Raw genomic sequence first — 19,752 nt, 5'->3', positions numbered from 1 at the left:
CTTTGCAATGGAGGCTTCCAGGCTGCCTGCCATCTCTCTGGTAGTGAATCCAATCTGATCTGAGCCTTGTCCCACCATCTTTCCTGAGACTTGAGACCTATAAGTTCCCTGGCTGTGGACATTTAACCTGCCGTCTCCAGAGGCTCCTAGTGGTCGACACCATACAATCCTGGAGAGGCTCTGTACCTGTTGTTCTGCCAGTGGTATCCTCTTTCTATCAGCATGTTACTCCTAGAACAAGGTGCTTTATCACAGGAATAAAAGTATCTATCAAACAGAAATAATGTATCTTTTTGAAATAAAGAGTAGACACTGTGGGCAAACACAGTATGTGAGTTTTGAGAGAGGGCAAGGAAGGGACTATGAATCACCCCAGCCCTGACCACACCTATGAAGGATCATCCAGTTTAGGTTCATAGAAGTGGAAAGATCCACCCTTAAAAAAGGCAGTGTCAGCTGGGCGTGGTGGTGCACGCCTTTAATCCCAGCACTCGGTAGGCAGAGGCAGGCAGATTTCTGAGTTCAAGGCCAGCCTGGTCTACAAAGTGAGTTCCAGGACAGCCAGGGCTAGACAGAGAAACCCTGTCTCAAAAAAACAAAAATAAATAAAAATAAAAAGGCAGTGCTATTCCCTAGGCTTGGGTAAAGGCTGGACTACACATGTTGATTCTGCATGCTCATCTATTCTACTTTCTGACTATGGATACAGTGTGACTAACTGCTGCTAGCTCCTGCCACATGGACCTGCTGCCTTGACGGAACAAACCCTTTAAGTTGCTTTGCTTGGATATTTTTTTGGAGCTACAAGGAAAGTAACTAAAAGAAGTAAACACAAAATAAGTTAAAACTGCTAATAGAATCTGTTCTAATTATTCTTAGGAATTTTAGGAGCTTCTGTGGATAACTAGATTGCTGTCTTTTCCTGTTTGAGTTGCCCTTACAACTGGGAATTTTTAGTGTAGTGGGGGTCCCTTTTCTCTAAACTTTACCCTAAAACGGACCATAACTACCTTTTCTTTCATATGGATTGCTGTTGGGGAAAAAGGAAAATGTCAGTAGAGGTATAGCTTGTCTTTGCTACTTTGAGTTCCTCTTTCTTGCACCCTTCTTCACCCATTTCCCACCCTTTCGACCCCTAACACTAGATAGGGGAGAGAAAAGGATAGAGGAGAAAGGAGGCTACATTATCATTAGATGACTTCCTGCTGATTAGGGGTGGGGCGGTGGTTGAGTTCCCTGGGGCAGGTTTGATCTTCACTGTCAGAATATCTAATTTTTCCTCCTCTACTTCCTCCTCCTCCTTTTCCTCTTCCCTTTCCTTCTTCTTCCTCCCCTTTCCTCCTCCTCCCTTCTTCCTCTTTTCATCTTCTTCTTCTTCTTTGAGCACGACTATTTAACAAACTTCCACCAACAACCAACAACCCACCCCACCTCTAAGGGCTCTAATCTAGCATTTACCCTCTGAAAAGTCCCCAGAATTTCAAACATCACACAACTGCAGCCACTATCTGATACTGGCAAAAATCACACCCCTGCTAGAGCATGAGGCAAATCATAGTCACCTGCTGTGGACAATCTGAAGGAGCCCATATCCCACACTTAGGATAAAAATGAAAGCATATTTTTATAATATTTCTGTGTTTTTTAAAAAAACACAAAAATTTCAAAAATTGTCAAAACAGAGAAGGTTGAGAAAAGTTAGATTTCTCAGAATTTATCTTTAGTTCTGGCATAATCTCTAAATTAATATTCTATTTCTTTTTAATTTGGATGAAATTTCTACAACTATTTGTATATTACCACTTTAATCATTTTTTTCTCTAGATGTTTTAAAATTGTAAGTAAGGAAAGTTGCCAATTTTTGATCTTTTTGTTTGGTTTTTGTTTTTGAGATAGAGTCTCTCTAGGGCTGTTCTAGAATTCATTATGTTAACCAGGTTGGCCTCCAACTCAGAGATCCATCTACTTTTGCCTCCAAAATGCTGGGAATAAAGGTGTGTGCCAGTGCACCAGGCCTATTTATGATCTTCATTTATTTATTTATTTTGGCAGGGGACTTTTAGTTTAGTGTACAAATTTTTAAAAATATTATCAGTGTTCCCCATTGCAGGACACATAAAGCAAAGTCATCTTTAGTTAGATTTCTAAATTTTATTTTTCTAAATACTTTCAAGTTGAATTTACATAGTTACCAAACATATAAATAGCTGAAGTACCAAATGGAATCTTTTTGGTAAGTGATTCTTCATTTCCTGGAGATAGTGGGGGTGCAGCAGGAGCAAAAGGGTGAATGCTAACAAATTAACAAACTCAACTGTGGTAGTTTAAATATGCTTGGCCCAGGGAGTGGCACTATTTGGAGGTGTGGCCTTGTTAGAAAAGTTGTGGCCTTGTTGAAGGAAGTGTGTCACTGTGGGTGTGGTCTTATTTAAGACCTTCTTCCTAGCTGCCTTCAGAACAAGAGGTGGAGCTCTCTGCTCCTCCAGCCCCACATCTGCCTGGATGCTGCCATGTTCTTGCCTTGATGATAAAGGACTGAAAGCCAGTCTCAATTAAATGTTGTCCTTTATAAGAGTTGATTCTTTGGTGTCTGTTCACAGCAATGAAATCCTGACTAAGACACAAACCAAACAAAAAATAATTAGACGTCTGGAACAAAAGTGAAGTCCTTAAACCTGAATGCTCTGAAACCAAAAATCAGTATCCAAATAAGATCCTCAGCTGGCTAAAAATAAACCAGTGAGTGGCACAGCAGTCACGAGCATTTCCTCTTTCACAGGACTGAAATTCAGTTCTCAGCTGCCTGTAATTATAGCTCCAGGGGATCTGACACCTTTTTCTGGCTTCCATGGGTGGTCAAACATGAGCAAACCCAATACACACACACACACACACACACACGTATACATACCATACGTTATATACATACTGTGTGTGTGAGAGAGAGATATGAGTGTGTGTGTGTTAACCAGCCAAACTAAGTCAACAAGCTAGAGCTGAGAAGAGTCTCTGCAGTGTCTGTCACCTCAGTGCCCTGTCTGCGCAAACAGAGGTTTCTTTTCACCTCACCAGGGAAAAGTAATACAACATAGTTTTCTTCCTCTGCAAGTGGGACTCAGAAGACAAGTCCTTGGATAGAAAACCGGGTCAGGGGGTGTCAAGAAGCAGCCAAGAGCAGACATTGAAAGGTTAATTCACAAACAAAGAAATCAAGGAGATCCGTGAGCCAAGATCAGGAGTAGAACTAGGTGTTCAAAACAAGGATTAGGCTTCCAAGGGAGCCTGCAGTGGAGCTGGTCTCCCTCTCAGGCGCTTGGTCTCTCCAGTACGGACAAAACTGCTTGTCTCCCCTGAGGGGTGCTTTTGGTATGGGAGCAGAGACCTCGTTCAGCCCAGAGCCCGATGTAGCCTGCATGATAAGCAGTAGAGGCAGAAGTCTGTATGCAGCTGTGCTAGCCAGCAACACTAATACCGCTCCTTGATTTCCTACCAGAGTGCCAGGCCACCATTATGCTGTGACATACTACACACACCAGCAGCCTATTCACAGATCCTCTTGCTTATTCTCCAACAGGGATGCCTCCTGTACACAGATCTTACTCCCACAGGAACACACAACTTCACACAGGCAGGCAACAACCAGTGTACATTTACATTTACAAACTAGGGTTGTGTGTGTGTGTGTGTGTGTGTGTGTGTGTGTATACACAGGGACTATACACAGAGATCCATGAACTTCTAAGACATACATGGGGACCTGCACAGCTCCCCAAAGACATCCATACATAGAATACTTGGACCCATGCACACACACCCCAAGTATTTCTGCTTCATCCCAGCATCATGGCCATAACCTTCCTTCTTTCCTGCTAAATGAATGATTGGGCCTGAAAGCATCTTACATTTAGGGACTGGTTTGGCAGTAGGTTCACAGGAAGGCAAAAGTTGTGCTTATAAAATTCAATACTTAGTTCATAACAGGCCCTGTGGCCAGCTTGGTGGGAAGAAGACTCTGGGGCTGCTGCCAAGGGCCCACACCAAGGCAACGTGGGCTCGATGAGGGCTCTGTTCTTAGAGCCACCTTCTGCCTCCCTGTAGGGCAGGAATTATCCCTGAGGCCAGCAGTGGAATATGTTTTGATTTGAGAACAGCAACATCTAGAAACTGGTTCTCTCCAGCTCCCAGCAGCCTGGGTAGATGAGGGTAACCTCAGGGCCAGATAGATGAAGACATAACCGAAAGAGTCATCTTGCTTCTATCATGACGCACAGTAAAACCCAGTGAAGACCTGGTGGTGGCTGTACCACCAGGCACATGTGGTATCACTTTATCAGGTATTCTGCATATGGGCCTGTATTGTTCCTTTCACTTATTTCACTGACGGTGGTGTACTTGCATGTATATCTATGTGAGGGTATCAGGTGCCTTAGAACTGGAGCTACAGTTATGAGCTGCCATGTGGGTCCTGGGGATTAACCTGGGTTCTCTGGAAGAGCAGCCAGTGCTTTTAACCACTGAAGCATTTCCCCAAGACTGGCGATTTATAAAGACAAAAGCAATCACAGCATTGGAACTGGAAGTTATGTTGGGTGGCCCCAACCAGGTGAGGCCTTTGGCTGCATCTGCTCATGACAATGGTCTCATGACAGAAGCCTGGTTTGAAGGGGCCACATGGCAAGGTGGTCGGTGACTCAGGAGAAAGATGCAATCTTTTAAAGCCATCCATCTTCAAGACAACTAGCTCACTTCTTGGTTTGGTTTGGTTTGGTTTGGTTTGGTTTGGTTTGGTTTGGTTTGGTTTGGTTTTTTGAGACAGGGTTTCTCTGTGTTGCCCTGGCTGTCCTGGAACTCACTCTGTAGACCAGGCTGACCTCAAACTCAGAAATCCACCTGCCTCTGCCTCCCAAGTGCTGAGATTAAAGGCATGAGCCACCATTGCTCGGCTGCTAGCTTACTTCTTAAGACCTTCAAAACCATGTGCTGAATTTCCCATTTTATAATATATACTCAGTGTCCTGCTGATCATAGACAGGACTGGGGTCAACCTCAGCAATAAAAAAAAAACGCTACCATAAGTCTCCTGCACGGCCTAATTACCTCATGCCCACTCCACCTGTAGGACACAAATCACAGCTACACTAGAGAAGGATGACTCGCCTCTGAGTTTGGCTCTGAGGCTGATATTCTCCACCCCAGAACTTTCCTCAGGCTGGTCTTGCTTGCTCTGGGTGTGGGGATGTGAAAATATATCTGTTGTCTGTCCTCAGAACCAAGATTTGTGAGGAACAAGACGGTAAGGGTCATCAGAGCTGTTGTCATGGCAACATACCTCCTTGGTGATTTCTTCCTTTTATCCTTCCTTCCTAGGGAACAGTGAGAGGGCCCCAGGCACATCCCAAACCCTCTCCTCCCTCCCTCTTCCTTTCCCCTCTTCTTTTGACCACTGTTGACCCAGGCATATTTGGAGATGCCAATACCATTGGATGACCACCAAGAATAGTAGCAGTGGTTGAGTGGAGCCAAAAACTCTGAGGTCCCTTGCTCTTCCACCAATATCCTCTCCTGGGTTCTTTTTAGGGACACCAGCCATGCCATGGCTCCAAGTGCCAATCCTCACCTGCTCTCCATAAGTCCATTAGGCCTTCAAATCTAACACTATTTGGGTGACTCTTACACTACCAAGTTCAGGTGCTAACATGAGGTACAACCCGGGCCACCTCTGGAACACAGCTTCTGTGCTGACTCTCAGGAAACACTTCCCAGGAGATTCCACCTCAGTGATGCTGGTCTCTTCTTAATCACTGCTAATTTATCTCCAGCTGAGCAGCATCCATTGTCCCAGCAAAGCAAAGGTTTCACTTCAGTGTGTCTGGTCCCTTGTCAATCACAGCCGATTCTTCAGCCCAGCTGACCAGACACCACAGATGCTGCACACCAAAGGCCCCGTGGAGTCTTGGCTTCCCTCTGGAACGTCACAAGCCAGGCCTCCATCGTCTGAACTGCTCTCAACGTTCTTATCTTCCTACAGACCAGCTCACTGAGCTCTCAACACTCAATGGCTCTTCAAACCCAAAGCTCCAAAGTCTTTCCACAGTCCTCCCGAAAACAACACGGTCAGGTCTATCGCAGCAATACCCCACTCTCCTGGTACCAACTTGTCTTAGTTACTATTGCTGTGATGAAACACAATGACCAAAGCAAGTTGAGAAAGAAAGATTTATTCAGCTTACACTCCCATCATGGTTCATCAACAAAGGAAGTCAGGATAGGATCTCTAACAGGGCCGGACGTAGAGGCAGGAACTGATGAAGAAGAGGCCATGGGGTGGAGGGATCTGCTGCTTTTTACTGAAGCTAGAACCATCAGCCTTGGAGTGGACTCAGCTCACAATGGGCTGGGCCCTCCCACATCAATCAGTAATTAGGAAAATGTCCCACAGGCTCAACTACAGCCCAATCTTAAGGAGGCATTTTCTTAACGGAGACTCCAGTCTCTCTGATGACCCTAGCTTGTGTCAAATTGACATAAAACTCACCAGAACATCTACCAGGGTCCTCGAGCACTCTACAGCTTCTGGGTGACAGCCTGGGGATGCCTTCCATTATCTTACCTCTGCAGTGATAAGGAGAGTGAAACATTTTATAAAATGAGGGTTCCTTGATGAAGACTTACGGCTTCACTCATATGCCCAAACCAGGAGCATACGATATCTCCTGCTATGGATACCTTTAGTAACTAGATGGGAACATTCTCCTACAGGACAGAAAAGGCCTGAAAGAGTATAGGTACCAGTGATTGCAATCATCCCCAGGTTTGTTTTCTTATAGAACTCAGGATCACCAGCCCAGGGCAGCACCATCCACAGTGGGCCTGGCCCTTCTCTACCAATCACTAATTAAGAAAATGCTCAACAGGCTTACAAGCCCAGTCACATGGAGGCTTCCTCAATCTTGGTTCCCTCCTCTCAGATAACTATGGCTTGTGCCAAGTTGACAAAAAAAAAAAAAAAAAAAAAAAAAAAAAACTAGCCATCACAGCCCTCTTCCTAAATGTCTCATCCTGTTGGTTTGGACAGAAAAGCCTTATCTAATGAGTAATTTGGGGATTGAGAAGGCTTCCTTTCAGTAGTCTGTATCTTTCCAACTCTTTCAGTAAAGACCAGCAAGTGGCAGCCACCGACTAGGAGAGAGGGGCCTAGAGCCTCTGCTTGTATGACTCTTGGCTCTAAGCTAAAAGAATTTCTTACATGCTTGCACCTCGGCCCACCTAGAACGCTGTGACCACATGCCTTTCCTCTTCCCCACAGGTGGCTTTGGGAATCCCGCCAACTGACATCCAAGCTAAAAACATGACCTGGTGTCATTACTGTAGGCTGAGCTCCCTAAAGTATACATATCTGCATCCGTTTGTTTCCAGGCTCCCTCATCATTAATGTGTTCTTTGATGTTTCCTTATAAGCTCTGAATGTGAAGTCTGATTCTGCAGCTAAATTCCCGTAACGAATATGGCTAAATTACCAAGTCACGTCCTCCAGAAAACAGAGATGTGTTCAATTTTATTTATTAAAGAAGTAGTTCCCACATATTTTGCATTGGCGGGGCAATGAGGACCAGGCACTGAATGCCCCTAGAGTCGAGCTGGGGATCTAAAGGCAAGAAGCTCGCATTAAGCCACCTTGAATTGGACAGTGATAGCATAAGTGCAGTTGAATCCAAGCATTAACAACGGTGTCTACCGAGAAGGATGCTGGTGGTTTGGGACCAAGCTCTGACATCCCTGAGCTGCCAGTGATTTTCCAAAATTGGGTGACTAGTTCCGTGGGCTCCAGCTTCTCATGCAGGACGCGGGACTTGGACAAGTGGAGTCTCCCGGTTTCGATGACAAGAGCCTCATAGGGCTGAAGGGCGCATTCTTCACCTGAGACAATGTGCTGGGTGATGTCCGCTGGACCACTCCGCGCACCAGGCCTTCCAACGATGGCGTCTTTGCGGTCGCTGCGTGTGGCAACAGCGACACCACCTGGAGAGAGGTAACTCTAGCACGTGACTTTCCGCGGGCCTGAGTGCCGGTGCTGCTTCTCAACATTCAGCTTTGCAGTCTGCGAGCTTCAAGCATGGCCAGACGAGTGAAGTCACACTTTGCGGGTCCGAGGACCCGCCCCTGGGGGTTAGGTTTCGCGCGACGGACACGGAGGACAGTGTCCAAAGCCATAAAGACTACTGCGCCTGCGCACTCTTACCTTTGAGCGAACTCGTCACCGCTTGAGAAATTTGTCCTAGACGACTTACCATCTGTTTCCAAGACAACCCGAGAGCCTCCTGGCAACAGTGCGCGGCCTGCGCCGGTCTCCCGGCCCATCCGTGCAATGACTGCAGCAAGTCCCAGCGTCTTCCTGCTCATGGTCACCGGGCAGGTAGAGAGCGCACAGGTAAGCAGTCCTGGACTCCGCCCGGGGACGGCCTGTTTCTCTCCCCGGGCTCTTCGCTCAGCTCCTAGAAAGCCAAGATGCTTTGAGCATCTCAAATAAATGGAAAGGAGAAGCAGCATTTGAGAACCTTGGCTCCAGGTAGATGGACCGGACAAGCTTGAGTGAAAACAGACCTCGAGGCGTTCAGCTGGTACCACTTGGATCCAGTTTACTTGGTTGAGTGGTGGCCTAGGACTAATGGGACTGAAGACTCAGCTGATCCATTTAACAGCTGGGAACTTACCTGAAGGCAGTGGCCAAGGTGGGATTTGACCCAGGTCCGTCTGAGAGACAGAACTTTGCTACATTATTCTGGGCTGCTTGTTGAAAATGCCCATTATTCCTACATATTCTGAGGTTTGGCTGACATGATTTAAGTTCTGCCAAGTCTGAAGCTCAGTAGGTGTTTCTGCCTTCCCATTCATTGGTACTGCGTCCTTCCTCCCTGTTTTCCTCTATCCGATTAGAGGATGCCTGGGCTGCTTACTCTGGACACCTTCCTTGACGTCTGCCCTGGGCCTTCCTTTCTGGACGCTCAGTTCTAGCCATGTTCTTTGGCCCTGTAGCTTCTAGGTTTCACGTGAGCATCATTTCTGTAGAGCTAATTTGTGCCCAGCACTGGTGACACGCTGAGGCATGAAACCTGTTCCTTCTTCAGTCTAACAGGGTTATCAGATAGACATTGGATAACCACATGCAGAAATGCAGAGAAGCGAAGGGAGCCAAGCAATGATCCTTAAGCCAGCTAGAGACTGAGGGGAATTCTGAAAGATGGGCAAGGGGCCTACCACATGTGGACTGAGAAAGACAAGACAGAAAGCAGACCCTGAGCAAAATAACCTACCGGTATTGGCAGTCTGGGACTAAGCCTGACTTCCTGATTTCCATTCCCTGCCCGCACTGAAGTCCATGTCCACTTCCTCAGTCCCAGATGCCTCTTTCCTAATTCCTGTCCACTGCATCTGCCTAGCTAATGTGTGGGCCCAGTTTGCACTTTCTAGACAGAATCCTGTATACTTTTTCTCTCAGTTTCCAGAGTATGATGACCTCTACTGCAAGTACTGCTTTGTGTACGGCCAGGACTGGGCCCCAACAGCGGTAAGTTGGACTCATGGGCCTCCTCTGGTTAGAGTTTTGGTGATTCCTGAATCATACCCTTCTATTCAAGACCAAGCTACAGTGTGTACTTACATATAATAAATAAATCTTTTAAAAAAATGGAATTAATCTCTAATATATATTGAAACATCCTTTTTAAAAAAAAAACTATTAGAAAAACCAAAAAATATTAACATGCCCATGGTACAAATGAAGAAGCTTGGGCTCAAAGAAGTTGGGCTTTTACTTTATTCTTTCCATTTGTTTGGTATTATATATGTAGCCCAGCTTGACCTTGAATTCTTAGAGATGCTCCTGCCTCAGCCTTCTGTGCTGGATTACAGGCATATGCTATCCTGCTTGGCTGGCTTCCACTTTTTAAACTTGTCTGGTATTGTAGTGGTCTGCACTGCAGCTGCTTCCTGTGGTAAAAGACTCCTTAAAACCTTAAGAAGAGATCCTTCATTTTGTCCTGGCTCCTGGTTGTTTTCTGCTGCCTGAGAAGGGGCCATGTTTTGTTTTCAGGTGGGGGTATTGGCTGATGCTGTCCAAAGCCACTGGCAGGTGGTTCTCCAGAGCCTGCCTGGTTAGGCTGCTGCTTTTCCATCTCAGCTGCTACCAACAGACTCCAGGGGTACACCAGGGAACCCAGTAGTGACTGTATTCTATAAACTAGCTTTCCCCAAAACAAATGCAATGTTTAGGTCATCTCTGACCTTAGTGTCTAGGTAGACGGGTGGAATGAAGAGGGAGTGGATCAGGAGCTAGAGTGTACAAGTAACTGGGAGGGTAGAATCTAGACCAAAGCATTGTGGATAAATATTTAAAGGGAGAGTGGAAAGAAGCAACACAGAACTTAAGTGATCTCCCCAACTTGCCTACTTAGACAGAAAGGTCATAGGTTCTTGGAACTCAAACCAGCTATCTCTGTGTCTATTTCTATTCAGGGTCTGGAGGAGGGGATCTCACAGATAGCATCCAAGAGCCAAGATGTACGGCAAGCACTGGTGTGGAACTTCCCCATCGACGTGACCTTTAAAAGTACCAACCCCTATGGCTGTGAGTCTGTGGGCCATACTGGAAGGGGGAGATCTTCTGCCGCATCTGCCACCACTCTCCTTCTTTAGGCTGCCCTGCCAGTGTCTGAGTTTGTGCCCCAGCTTTTAATGCACTCAACATTTGCCTTTTTTGTTAAATGCAGTTTGCACATGGAGCCTGCAATGCTGCAGCCACGTGCCCGGAGGGTCTGACCCCAAGTCGTCCAGCTTCCCATTGTAGTTCTCCAGTCAGCTCCAGTATCTGCTCATCCTGTACTAGTTGCTCAGGGCCCACTTCTGAGCCTTCTGCTGGTGTTCTGGGTGAAGCTTTCCCCTATAGCCACTCGGTTTCTAATCCAAGTCCTTGCAAAGCAAGCAGAACAATGGAGGTTGACCAGGACAGGCTAAGGTTGATCTGCCAAGGTTAGCAAGCCTGTAGTCTCATGGCAGTTCAGAGAACACTGAGTGTACTGTAGTACTGAACCTGCCTGCCTGAGTCTTTCTGAGCACATACCCAACAGAGAAGAGCACACAGTGTGACTGATCTGAAACTTACTGCAACAGTTCTCAAAGGAACAGCTCATGTGCCCACAATCACAGTTAACTGCAGTATACGGTGGTGGTCAGGTATTTAGCACCGAGAATGAACAAGCCACTATACAGGAACAATCTGAGTAACTCCCAGGTTACCTTTTGGTGGCAGAGTAATAGTGTGGAAGGCACAGATTTCTTCATCCTTTACTGAGCACCGCCTGTGGTTGGTACTATTCCAAGGCTTTTAGACACAAGAAAGGTCATGAGAGAAAAGGTTGTACTTGTCTGAGGCCGTTCAACAGTAATTACAGAGCCAACTTCCAGGCCTTACCTGTCATTTAGAGTAGCAGATAGTAGTAGATCTGTCTGCTACATAGAGAGGGCAGACACCTTAGTAGGCCTGACTGGATATGAAAAGGAAGCATTTGGAAACGTCAGTGTGTTAAGGAAAAAATACCTGAAAGGCCATGATTTCCCACAGGGTATCACAGTTGATGAAAACCACACGCATCAGTCAGTGAGGAAGAAAGCAGGGCTCAGGGTTCGCAGAGGGCCTCCACAGGACTTCCTGTGTCTACTAAATGTTCTGGCTCTGTCTTCCCAGCTGTGAGCTGAGGTATAGAGAGCACTTCCAGGGCCCCAGCAGCGATACAGAAGGTGGCGGGGGAACAGAAGCCCTGGGTGTGGACAGGGTTCCCAGGGCTTTGGCCATCATGCTCTTGAACGTCTGTTCCAGAATTGAGCTAGGCACACCATTTACTACTTCCCTTCCCTGGTTTTCCTTAATACCAACCTTGTCCTTCCCAAGGGCCACAGATTGTACTCAGTGTCTACGGGCCGGACGTGTTTGGGAATGATGTCGTACGAGGCTATGGAGCAGTGCATGTGCCTCTCTCTCCCGGAAGGTAGGTGCCCACTCTTGCCCTGGCGGCTGGCCTGCAGTGTGCCCCTGACTGAGCAGGCAAACCTTGACAACAGCAGCTTTAGACTCAGGCTTTCTGACCACTGCTCCTTCCTCTGACTTGGGCAAGTTATGTTAAGGGGCCTGGGTATAGTCCTGCACCCTGGAAAAGACCCACATAGGTAGGTGATGTGTACTGCTGGAGGTAGTGAGTGTAAAAAGAAGAAAGTCCTGTGTAAAGCCACATACCTTGATCTATTCCTCAGCACATCTCTCTATGAAAACATTTGTTTCAGGCACAAAAGGACCATCCCCATGTTTGTGCCAGAGTCTACATCTACACTACAGAAGTTCACAAGGTAGGTCTTCTGCTTGCTCTTGATCTCATTGGGCAGCACCTTCCACTCTCTTGAGACCTGGAAATCTCACCGGTCTTTAGGTTGCTGTGCCTAGAGACAGATGGAACAGGGATGCCAGCAGGTGCCACTGCTTAGTCCTTGTACTTCTTTGGCCACTTTCTGGTAGCTTGAGGCTGTAAGGCTTTCTTCTGTGCCCTGCCAATTCTTTGCCACATGGAAAGCAGCATGAGGCAAATGCCTTAAGATAGTCACAGTGACACTAGGTTATGAGGCCTTCATGCATTGGCCCCCCAGGGACAAGAGCAGCCTTCATGAGGAATCTAAGAATCATGTTCACACGTAGGGCCCAGTGGTCTCTTTGCAGGCCCTGAGGAAGACTTAGTTAGGAGCAGCTAGTGGCCAGGATAAGACAGTAAGAAGGTCCCACACAACAGGACAGACACCTTGAGGATGCCTTGGAGGAAAGGCATACCCTTTGCCACATCCAAATAGGGATTAGAAGGGCTGCTAGCCCTTCTACTCTACTGCACGCTACCTCTGCTCCCCTGTTGGTTGACAAGGATGAGAAGAAAATGAAGGCCCACTGGGTTCCCAGGCAGCAGCCAGTGAGCAGCTTCTTGTAAGTCAGTATCAGGCAGAGGGACCTGGTCAGATCCTGATAGGGAGAGAGCTCAACCGAGGAAGCCATCTGAAGTCTGTACAGGGAAGGGACAAAGTTCTTAAGGCTCCAGCCTTAAGATTCAGATTCCCATTGCCACAAAAATACCCTCTAGGAGTTTTCAAGTAGGAAAGGGCTTCTTAGCTGTTCCTGGGCCAGCATCACCTGGAAGAGATACTACCAACCTTAGGGACTGAAGTAGTGGTCAGGCCATGTTGGTGGGCTTAGACAGTCCAGCAGCCACAGAAGGGAACTAGACCCTAGTTTTGAGAGGGCTGAAGAAAGAAGGTTCTGGACTTCAAGAACAAAGACATGGCTGGCTGCCTTGACAGTGCCTCGCCTTTTACCTATGTGGATAACCCAGGATAATTTCTACCCTGCAGTCACCTTCCCAGTGTCTCTGGTCATTGCTCAGTATTCCTAAAGTTGTTGCTCAGACCTCTGCAGTCTATCCATTCTAGTCTTTACAAAGTCTTAGGGTGGTGTTGCTGCTGGAAGCTGCTGTGGCTTACCCTCTGCATTTGGGAGTCTCATGAGCCAGGATGGCAGTAGCCTCTCCCTTGCTTCCTTCCTTCCCATTTATCTGCCCTTGGATTTTTGAGCCCACAAGGTTCTGCTCTGTCTCAGCCCTTGCTTGGAACATTGTTCTGTCTCTTCTCAAATGAAAAAGAAATGTAGGGCTGGAGAGATGGCTCAGAGGTTAAGGGCACTGACTGCTCTCCCAGAGGTCCTGAGTGCAATTCCCAGCTGTAGTCTCCCCTCCCCCAGCCTGAAACCTGCACAACACCAGCAACCACATGGTGGCTCACAACTATCTGTCATGGGATCTGATGCCCTCTTCTGGTGTGTCTAAAGACAGCTACAGTATACTCATAAATAAAATAACTAAATGTAAAAAAAGTTGTTTTTTTTTTTTAATAAAAAGAAATGTATAGAGAACTTTGTGGAACAACGCCACCAGCATTCTGGTGTGCCTGAGGAGGTAGAACTCTGTCTTCTTTCTGGGACGTTTGTAGCAGGCTTTCTGGTAACCATGACTGTAGAAGAGAACTGGACATATGGTGATGGTGGGATTGCTCTCTGAGACTCCTCATAGTACTCAGGTGAGTGCACTTCCAACTTTGCTCTAGGATGGGGAAACAGAAGAGAGACACCCACTCATCTAGTTCCTTCTGGAATGCTTAGCTGTAGGAACCCTGGCTTCTTTACTTTGGTTGTCTGAACTCTTCTCCTCCTCCTGGGGCCCCCTCAGGAACTCCTACCCAGCAGTCTAACAGGCCTTGAAGTCCAAAAATCTAGCCATACCCTCAGCATGGCTGTAGGTAGTGGGTGTGTAGTCATGGTTATCAGAAAGCCTGCCACAGACTGCCCAGGGAGAAGACTAATCTACCACCTCAAACAGGAATGCTGGTGGAGTTGTTCCACAAAGCCTAACTTGGTCCTGGCTGCTATGCTTAGACTAATCCTATATGCTCCAAGCCTATGGTTTCCACCAAAATGCTGGATCTGGATCCATATGTCTTAGAGGCATGGGTGGGGCCCAGGATCTGAAGTTTGGGTGCAGTAGGATTGTGAATTACAAGACATTTGCAGGAGTGCTTCTTAGTTTGCCAGCTAGGGCCTGGGGGCTAACTTAGCTAGGTGAGACTTTTAAGTCAGATGACCTGTTATCCACAGCCACCCAGGGCCAGATCCTCCCTAGAAGGGTAATGTTTTATGTGGCAGGTGATGGGGTGCCTTCACTTCATATAGTCTCATGAGGTAGGTGCTATTATCTTATAGTAGACAAACAGGTTCAGTGATGGGGTGTGGCTTGTTCTGCATCCCATATAAGGAGGCAAAGCTTGGGAAGCTGGATCTGGCCCTTCTTGGGATTAGGCTCTCTCTGAGGAGATTAAGGGTCACGCTGTTTTGCTTCCACTCTTCTGACCCACCTGTTTCTTTTGGGGGTTTCCATGGGTTCGGGTTGCACTATTTGCCCCACATCTCCTTTAACATTCACCCTTGGTTAAAACCACCAAAGAATTGGCTGGGCAGGCTGGACACTCCTTGGAGCATCTGGCATAAGCACTGCTAGAACTGTTGGCAATGGACCCTTCAAATAGATAAGAGGTTGTCCTAGCACCTAGAGGAGGGGTTGTAGGAGAAACGCTCCTTTAAGCCTGGAACACTCTGGCTCAGTGTCTGAAGTCAGCAAGTCCCAAGTGCTCCTCACCGTGTTTTCCTATGTTCTCAGCTGGTTCATGGGACGGCGACCTGAGTACACAGACCCCAAGGTGGTGGCCCAGGGTGAAGGCCGGGAAGGTAAGACTGATGCTCCCAACCATAACTGGAGGGTTGAAATGGGCCCCCAACTCCCCAGGAGCCCAGAAAACAGATGTGTAAAGGTCAGGGAGCTTCCAGACAACTGGTACCTAATAATGTACAAGACACCCACCACTTACACAAGGGCTTCAGCAGTGGTGTGCCATGTCTGCCCCAGTCAAATCCAGCTAATGCCCAGCTTCTGTCCCCAGTGACTCGTGTTCGCTCTCAGGGATTTGTTACCCTCCTCTTCAATGTGGTGACCAAGGACATGAAGAAGCTGGGCTATGATACTGGGCCTGTGGACACACAAGGAGTCCTGGATCCTAGCCCGCCACAGAGCAACCCACAATAAAAATCAGCCCTTCTGTCCACCACTGTGGACCAGATGCCCTACAGCCCACACACAGCCAAGGACATGCCAACCAGGCTGGGAAACGGGGGAGCTAAAGGTAGTTTTATATAATAAAGTGTCACATGTTTTTCAGAGGTTCTGGGGCCTTCATTTCTTGATTAGCACCTAATAGGAACAGGCCTGGGGCCCAAAAGGATAGACCCAAGTAGGACGCCATGGTCAGTGGAGGCCTCTCCAGGATTGTCAGCAGCTTGTGCACAAAGCTGACACCCACCCCTTCACTGCCTTAGCACTCCTTTCTAAAACTTGTCTTCCTCAGCAGCAGGAAGTTAAAAGTCACTTATTCCATGGCTGCCACTATGACTGTTTACATTGTTAGCAGAATCTGTAACAAGTACCTCTTGGGGCACCTGCCTTCCACCCTCCATTCCTATTCCCCACTCCCATCCTAATTCTCATGTGCTGGACCCTGAGGCTGTACCACCAGTGTGGGTCTCTGGCAAGCTCCGCAGCCTAACACCCTGGCATCTATGAGAAAGCAACTGGGCCTCTAGTTTTTTCCATGTTTGTTGGTAGCAGTGACACATAAACATGTAGTCAAACTACACCACAAATGTTGGTCTCACCAAAGAGCTTGCTGTGAAGTGGTCATCTGCAGCTGTTCTTGTGAAATCCTCTTCCACAGCCTCCACTCCACAGTTCTGCGACCTCATCGCCCAAGGATCTCTCCCTCAGACCAGAACTCCCTCATGCAGCCTTCCTCTTGCCATTCAAGATCCCCCGCAGCCTGATCTTTCTGCATACTGGCACTCATAGGTGCCATCTGTACACACTCCACTTTCTGTGTGTCCGTCCTTTCTGCATACTAGCTCAGTAGTCTCACCTGCCACAGTGATCTTTTAAGTCACCATCAAACCCCCAGAGCCTCACTCTGCCCAAAGTTCCCATGTATTCCTCAGGGTACTCCCTCATGCTAACCCTACCTTTAGACCTTAGCACATCTGTAGCCACAACATCAAATACCTCCTCTTATCCTAGAGATACTACCATACACAAATTCCCTGCACTCTGACTTTCCCCAGGTATCACATTTACAAGGAGTGGTCCCTTCCTTTCTGCTCAGGCTCACTGTTCAGCCTTCACTAAGCTCTTGAGTCAGGAGCTTCATTTGTCCCTCTGTATCTCACCTCATTCCACTGCAGGTCTCTTGCTCCAACACCCATGCCACCTGGCTTTTTGCACCTCAGAATTTGCCCCTTTCCAGTCCATCTCCAGCCTCATTTGCCAAAAGCTTTGAGGTGGTGGAGAGCCCTCCTGTAGGCAAATATCCCTTTCTCTAACACTATAAAGGTATTTAAAAACAAAAAGGTTGAAGTGACTTTGTAATGAATAACATAACCACCATCTAAAGTATATGGACATTTTCCTGCACTCAGGATTCTATATCTGCAGGTTCCACATCCAAGGTTCCAGGGCCATAAACCAAACATCTACAGAAATGTGCAGACTCGGGTCACCATCCCTTGATCTTAATAAGCATATATTCTTTTCCTTGTGTCTGGTATTACTAGTCATCTAGAGATAACGTAAACTACAGGAGGGCATAGGCAACCACTAGACATTTATACAGGGTACTTTAGTGTCCTCCTTTTAGTGCCCCAGCAGGGTTCTATCCACCCAGGACACCAAAGGACATACATGGTATTTGCATTTTCACATTACTGCACCTCTCCTCTCCTCCAGTCTACCCTGGACTTAGCAAACCCCTCTCTGTAGACTGTAGCACACTCCTAGTCACTACTCGGTTTTATTAATCTTTCCAATGAGCATTTACAAGCAAAAAGATTCATTTAAATCTGTGCTGTATGAATGGTTTCAATGAATACATACCCCAGTCAAGGCACAGAAAGGTATCATTACCTAAGAGCCTCTTGCACGTCTGCCAGTCAAGGTGAGAAAGCATGCCATGGAGAACTTTAGAGGCCAATGGCTGGAGCATGTCTGGATGTGGGATTATACTAGACATGTCTATTAAGACACATGATACCTAGGTTTATCGTTTGCTTATTGTCACAGTTGTATCTACAAGACTGTTCACTTTTTCCTAATCAAACCATTAGACTGCATTTCCTAGGCCTCTTGTGTCACAATGTTAAACTTACAAAATGCTAAAAGGTTGTTCACCACATAGGAAGCCCTGGCCCCTTAAACCTGCAGAGTTGAGCATCTTGTCCATGGAGCCCTTAGAGACCCACACTAAAGGCAGCAGCATAAGAGAACAGTGTAGTGTCAGATTCCCGCCAGAAGGGGCACTTCAAGAACACCCCTGCTGGACATTTTGTGGAGGTATTCTATTATGTTCTATCCTGAACAGAAAGAAAGGAGGCAGTGGGACTTACTCCTGTATGGACTCTTGACAAACGGTTACAAGGAATGAGCTTATGCTGTGACTGAAAATCAGAAAAGACTCTCCAGTAGGGTAGCAGGCAGGAAGAGTGCAGAACACACAGAACACACACTAAACAGCAGAGAGACACTGGCAGAGCTCAAGGTGGGCTCCATGGCTGAACCAAGAGCTCTGGAGAGGATATGGCAGAAAAGCAAAGTTTGGGGCCAGTCTGCAAACGAAGAAAGGAACGGAAACAAAGCTAAAAAAAAAAAAAAAAAAAAAAAAAAAAAAAGAAAGAAAGAAAAAGAAAAATTAACATAAAATTAGGGAAGGACTGAGAGACAGCTCAACAGAGAGGACTGGATGCTTTTCTATTAGACCAGGATTTGACTACATCCTGGCAACCATATGGTACCTCATAGCTGTCAGTAACAGCTGTCAGTCTGAGGGGATCCAATGGCATCTTTCTGGCCTCCAAGGGTAGCAGACATGCACATAGCGTAGAGATACATTCAAACAAAACACTCACACACAATAAAAATAATTAAAGAAAAAAAGGACTCTAAAACCCAAATATAAGACTAAAAATTAAAACAAAACACCTAGTGTTTTAATAAAGAACAAACAAAGAGCCAAACATGGTGGCATGTGCCTTTAATTCCAGCACCTGGAGGCAGGCAGGCAGATCTGAGTTCAAGGCCAACCTGGTATACGAAGAGAGTTCCAGGATAGCCAGCGCTGTTACAAAGAGAAAGCCTGCCTCAAAAAACAAAACAAAAACAAAAAGCAGTATGTGTCAATGGAGCTTACAGAAGTAAAGAGCTCACAGCCTGCTCAAGTTCTGAGGGAAGCAGCCTCCTGTAAGGGTTTCTGTTGCTTAATGAACACCGTGACCAAAATCAAGTTGGAGAGGAAAGGGCTTAGTGGCTTACAGTTCTGTATCACAGACCATCATTGAAGTAAGTCTGGGCCATGGAAGAGTGCTCCTTATTGGCTTTCTCCACATGGCTTGCTCTGCCTGCTTTGTTATAGTAACCTGAACCATCAGCCTAGGGACAGCACCATCTACAATGGGCTGGGCACTTCCCTACTAATTACCAAATAAGAAAATGCCCTACAGGGCTGCCCAATCCTATGAAGACATTCTCTCAGTTGAAGCTTCCTCATCTCCCAGTGACTCTAGCTTGTGACAAGTTGACATAAAATTTACCCAGCACAAAACCTTGGTATCAGAGCAAGTCCTGGCTGGCAATAACTGTGCAGGCAAAAAGCTGGCTCCCGACTGCTCACTCAAAGGGTGGGCTTCCTACAGAGCTGAGCTTGAGGCTATCCTAGACCCTTTCTGGTGCTGGAAGGCTTCCTAGGGCCCCAGTGCCACCCTCACACTGTTTATTTATAGCAGTGTCACTTGCCCTGCTGCTCTGCCTCCATAAGCCCTCAACTCTTAGCTGAACACAGAAAAAAAAAAAAAAAAACCAATCAGACCTTTTGGTCTGAGAGGTAAAACTGAAGGCCTTGGTGCCCTGAGGGCTACCTGTAACAGTACTGGTAACCTGCTAATCAAACCTACCTTCTACTATCCAGGACACAAAAGGTAAGTGCTCAACTGACAGAGAAATCTGGTCTGTGGAGAGGGTGGAGAGGTGCAGG

General features: G+C 46.9%; 1 protein-coding gene across 1 annotated transcript; it reads left to right on the top strand.

The window, feature by feature from the left end:
• The first annotated feature begins 8,288 nt into the window (after positions 1–8,288).
• B9d1 (B9 domain containing 1) lies at positions 8,289–15,848 on the top strand. The gene is made up of 7 exons (XM_021177218.3): positions 8,289–8,428; positions 9,497–9,565; positions 10,513–10,624; positions 11,945–12,041; positions 12,334–12,396; positions 15,291–15,358; positions 15,571–15,848. Exons 1-7 carry the CDS (start codon positions 8,366–8,368, stop codon positions 15,711–15,713), a joined length of 615 nt encoding a protein of 204 aa, XP_021032877.1. The 5' UTR covers positions 8,289–8,365; the 3' UTR covers positions 15,714–15,848.
• The last annotated feature ends 3,904 nt before the right edge of the window (positions 15,849–19,752 follow it).

Source organism: Mus caroli, unplaced genomic scaffold (genome assembly GCF_978045245.1).
Source record: "Mus caroli unplaced genomic scaffold, Mus_caroli_1 scaffold_13, whole genome shotgun sequence".
Classification (NCBI taxonomy): domain Eukaryota; kingdom Metazoa; phylum Chordata; class Mammalia; order Rodentia; family Muridae; genus Mus; species Mus caroli.
The sequence above is the reverse complement of the archived record's forward strand: the minus strand, read 5'-3'. Positions and strand labels throughout refer to the sequence as shown.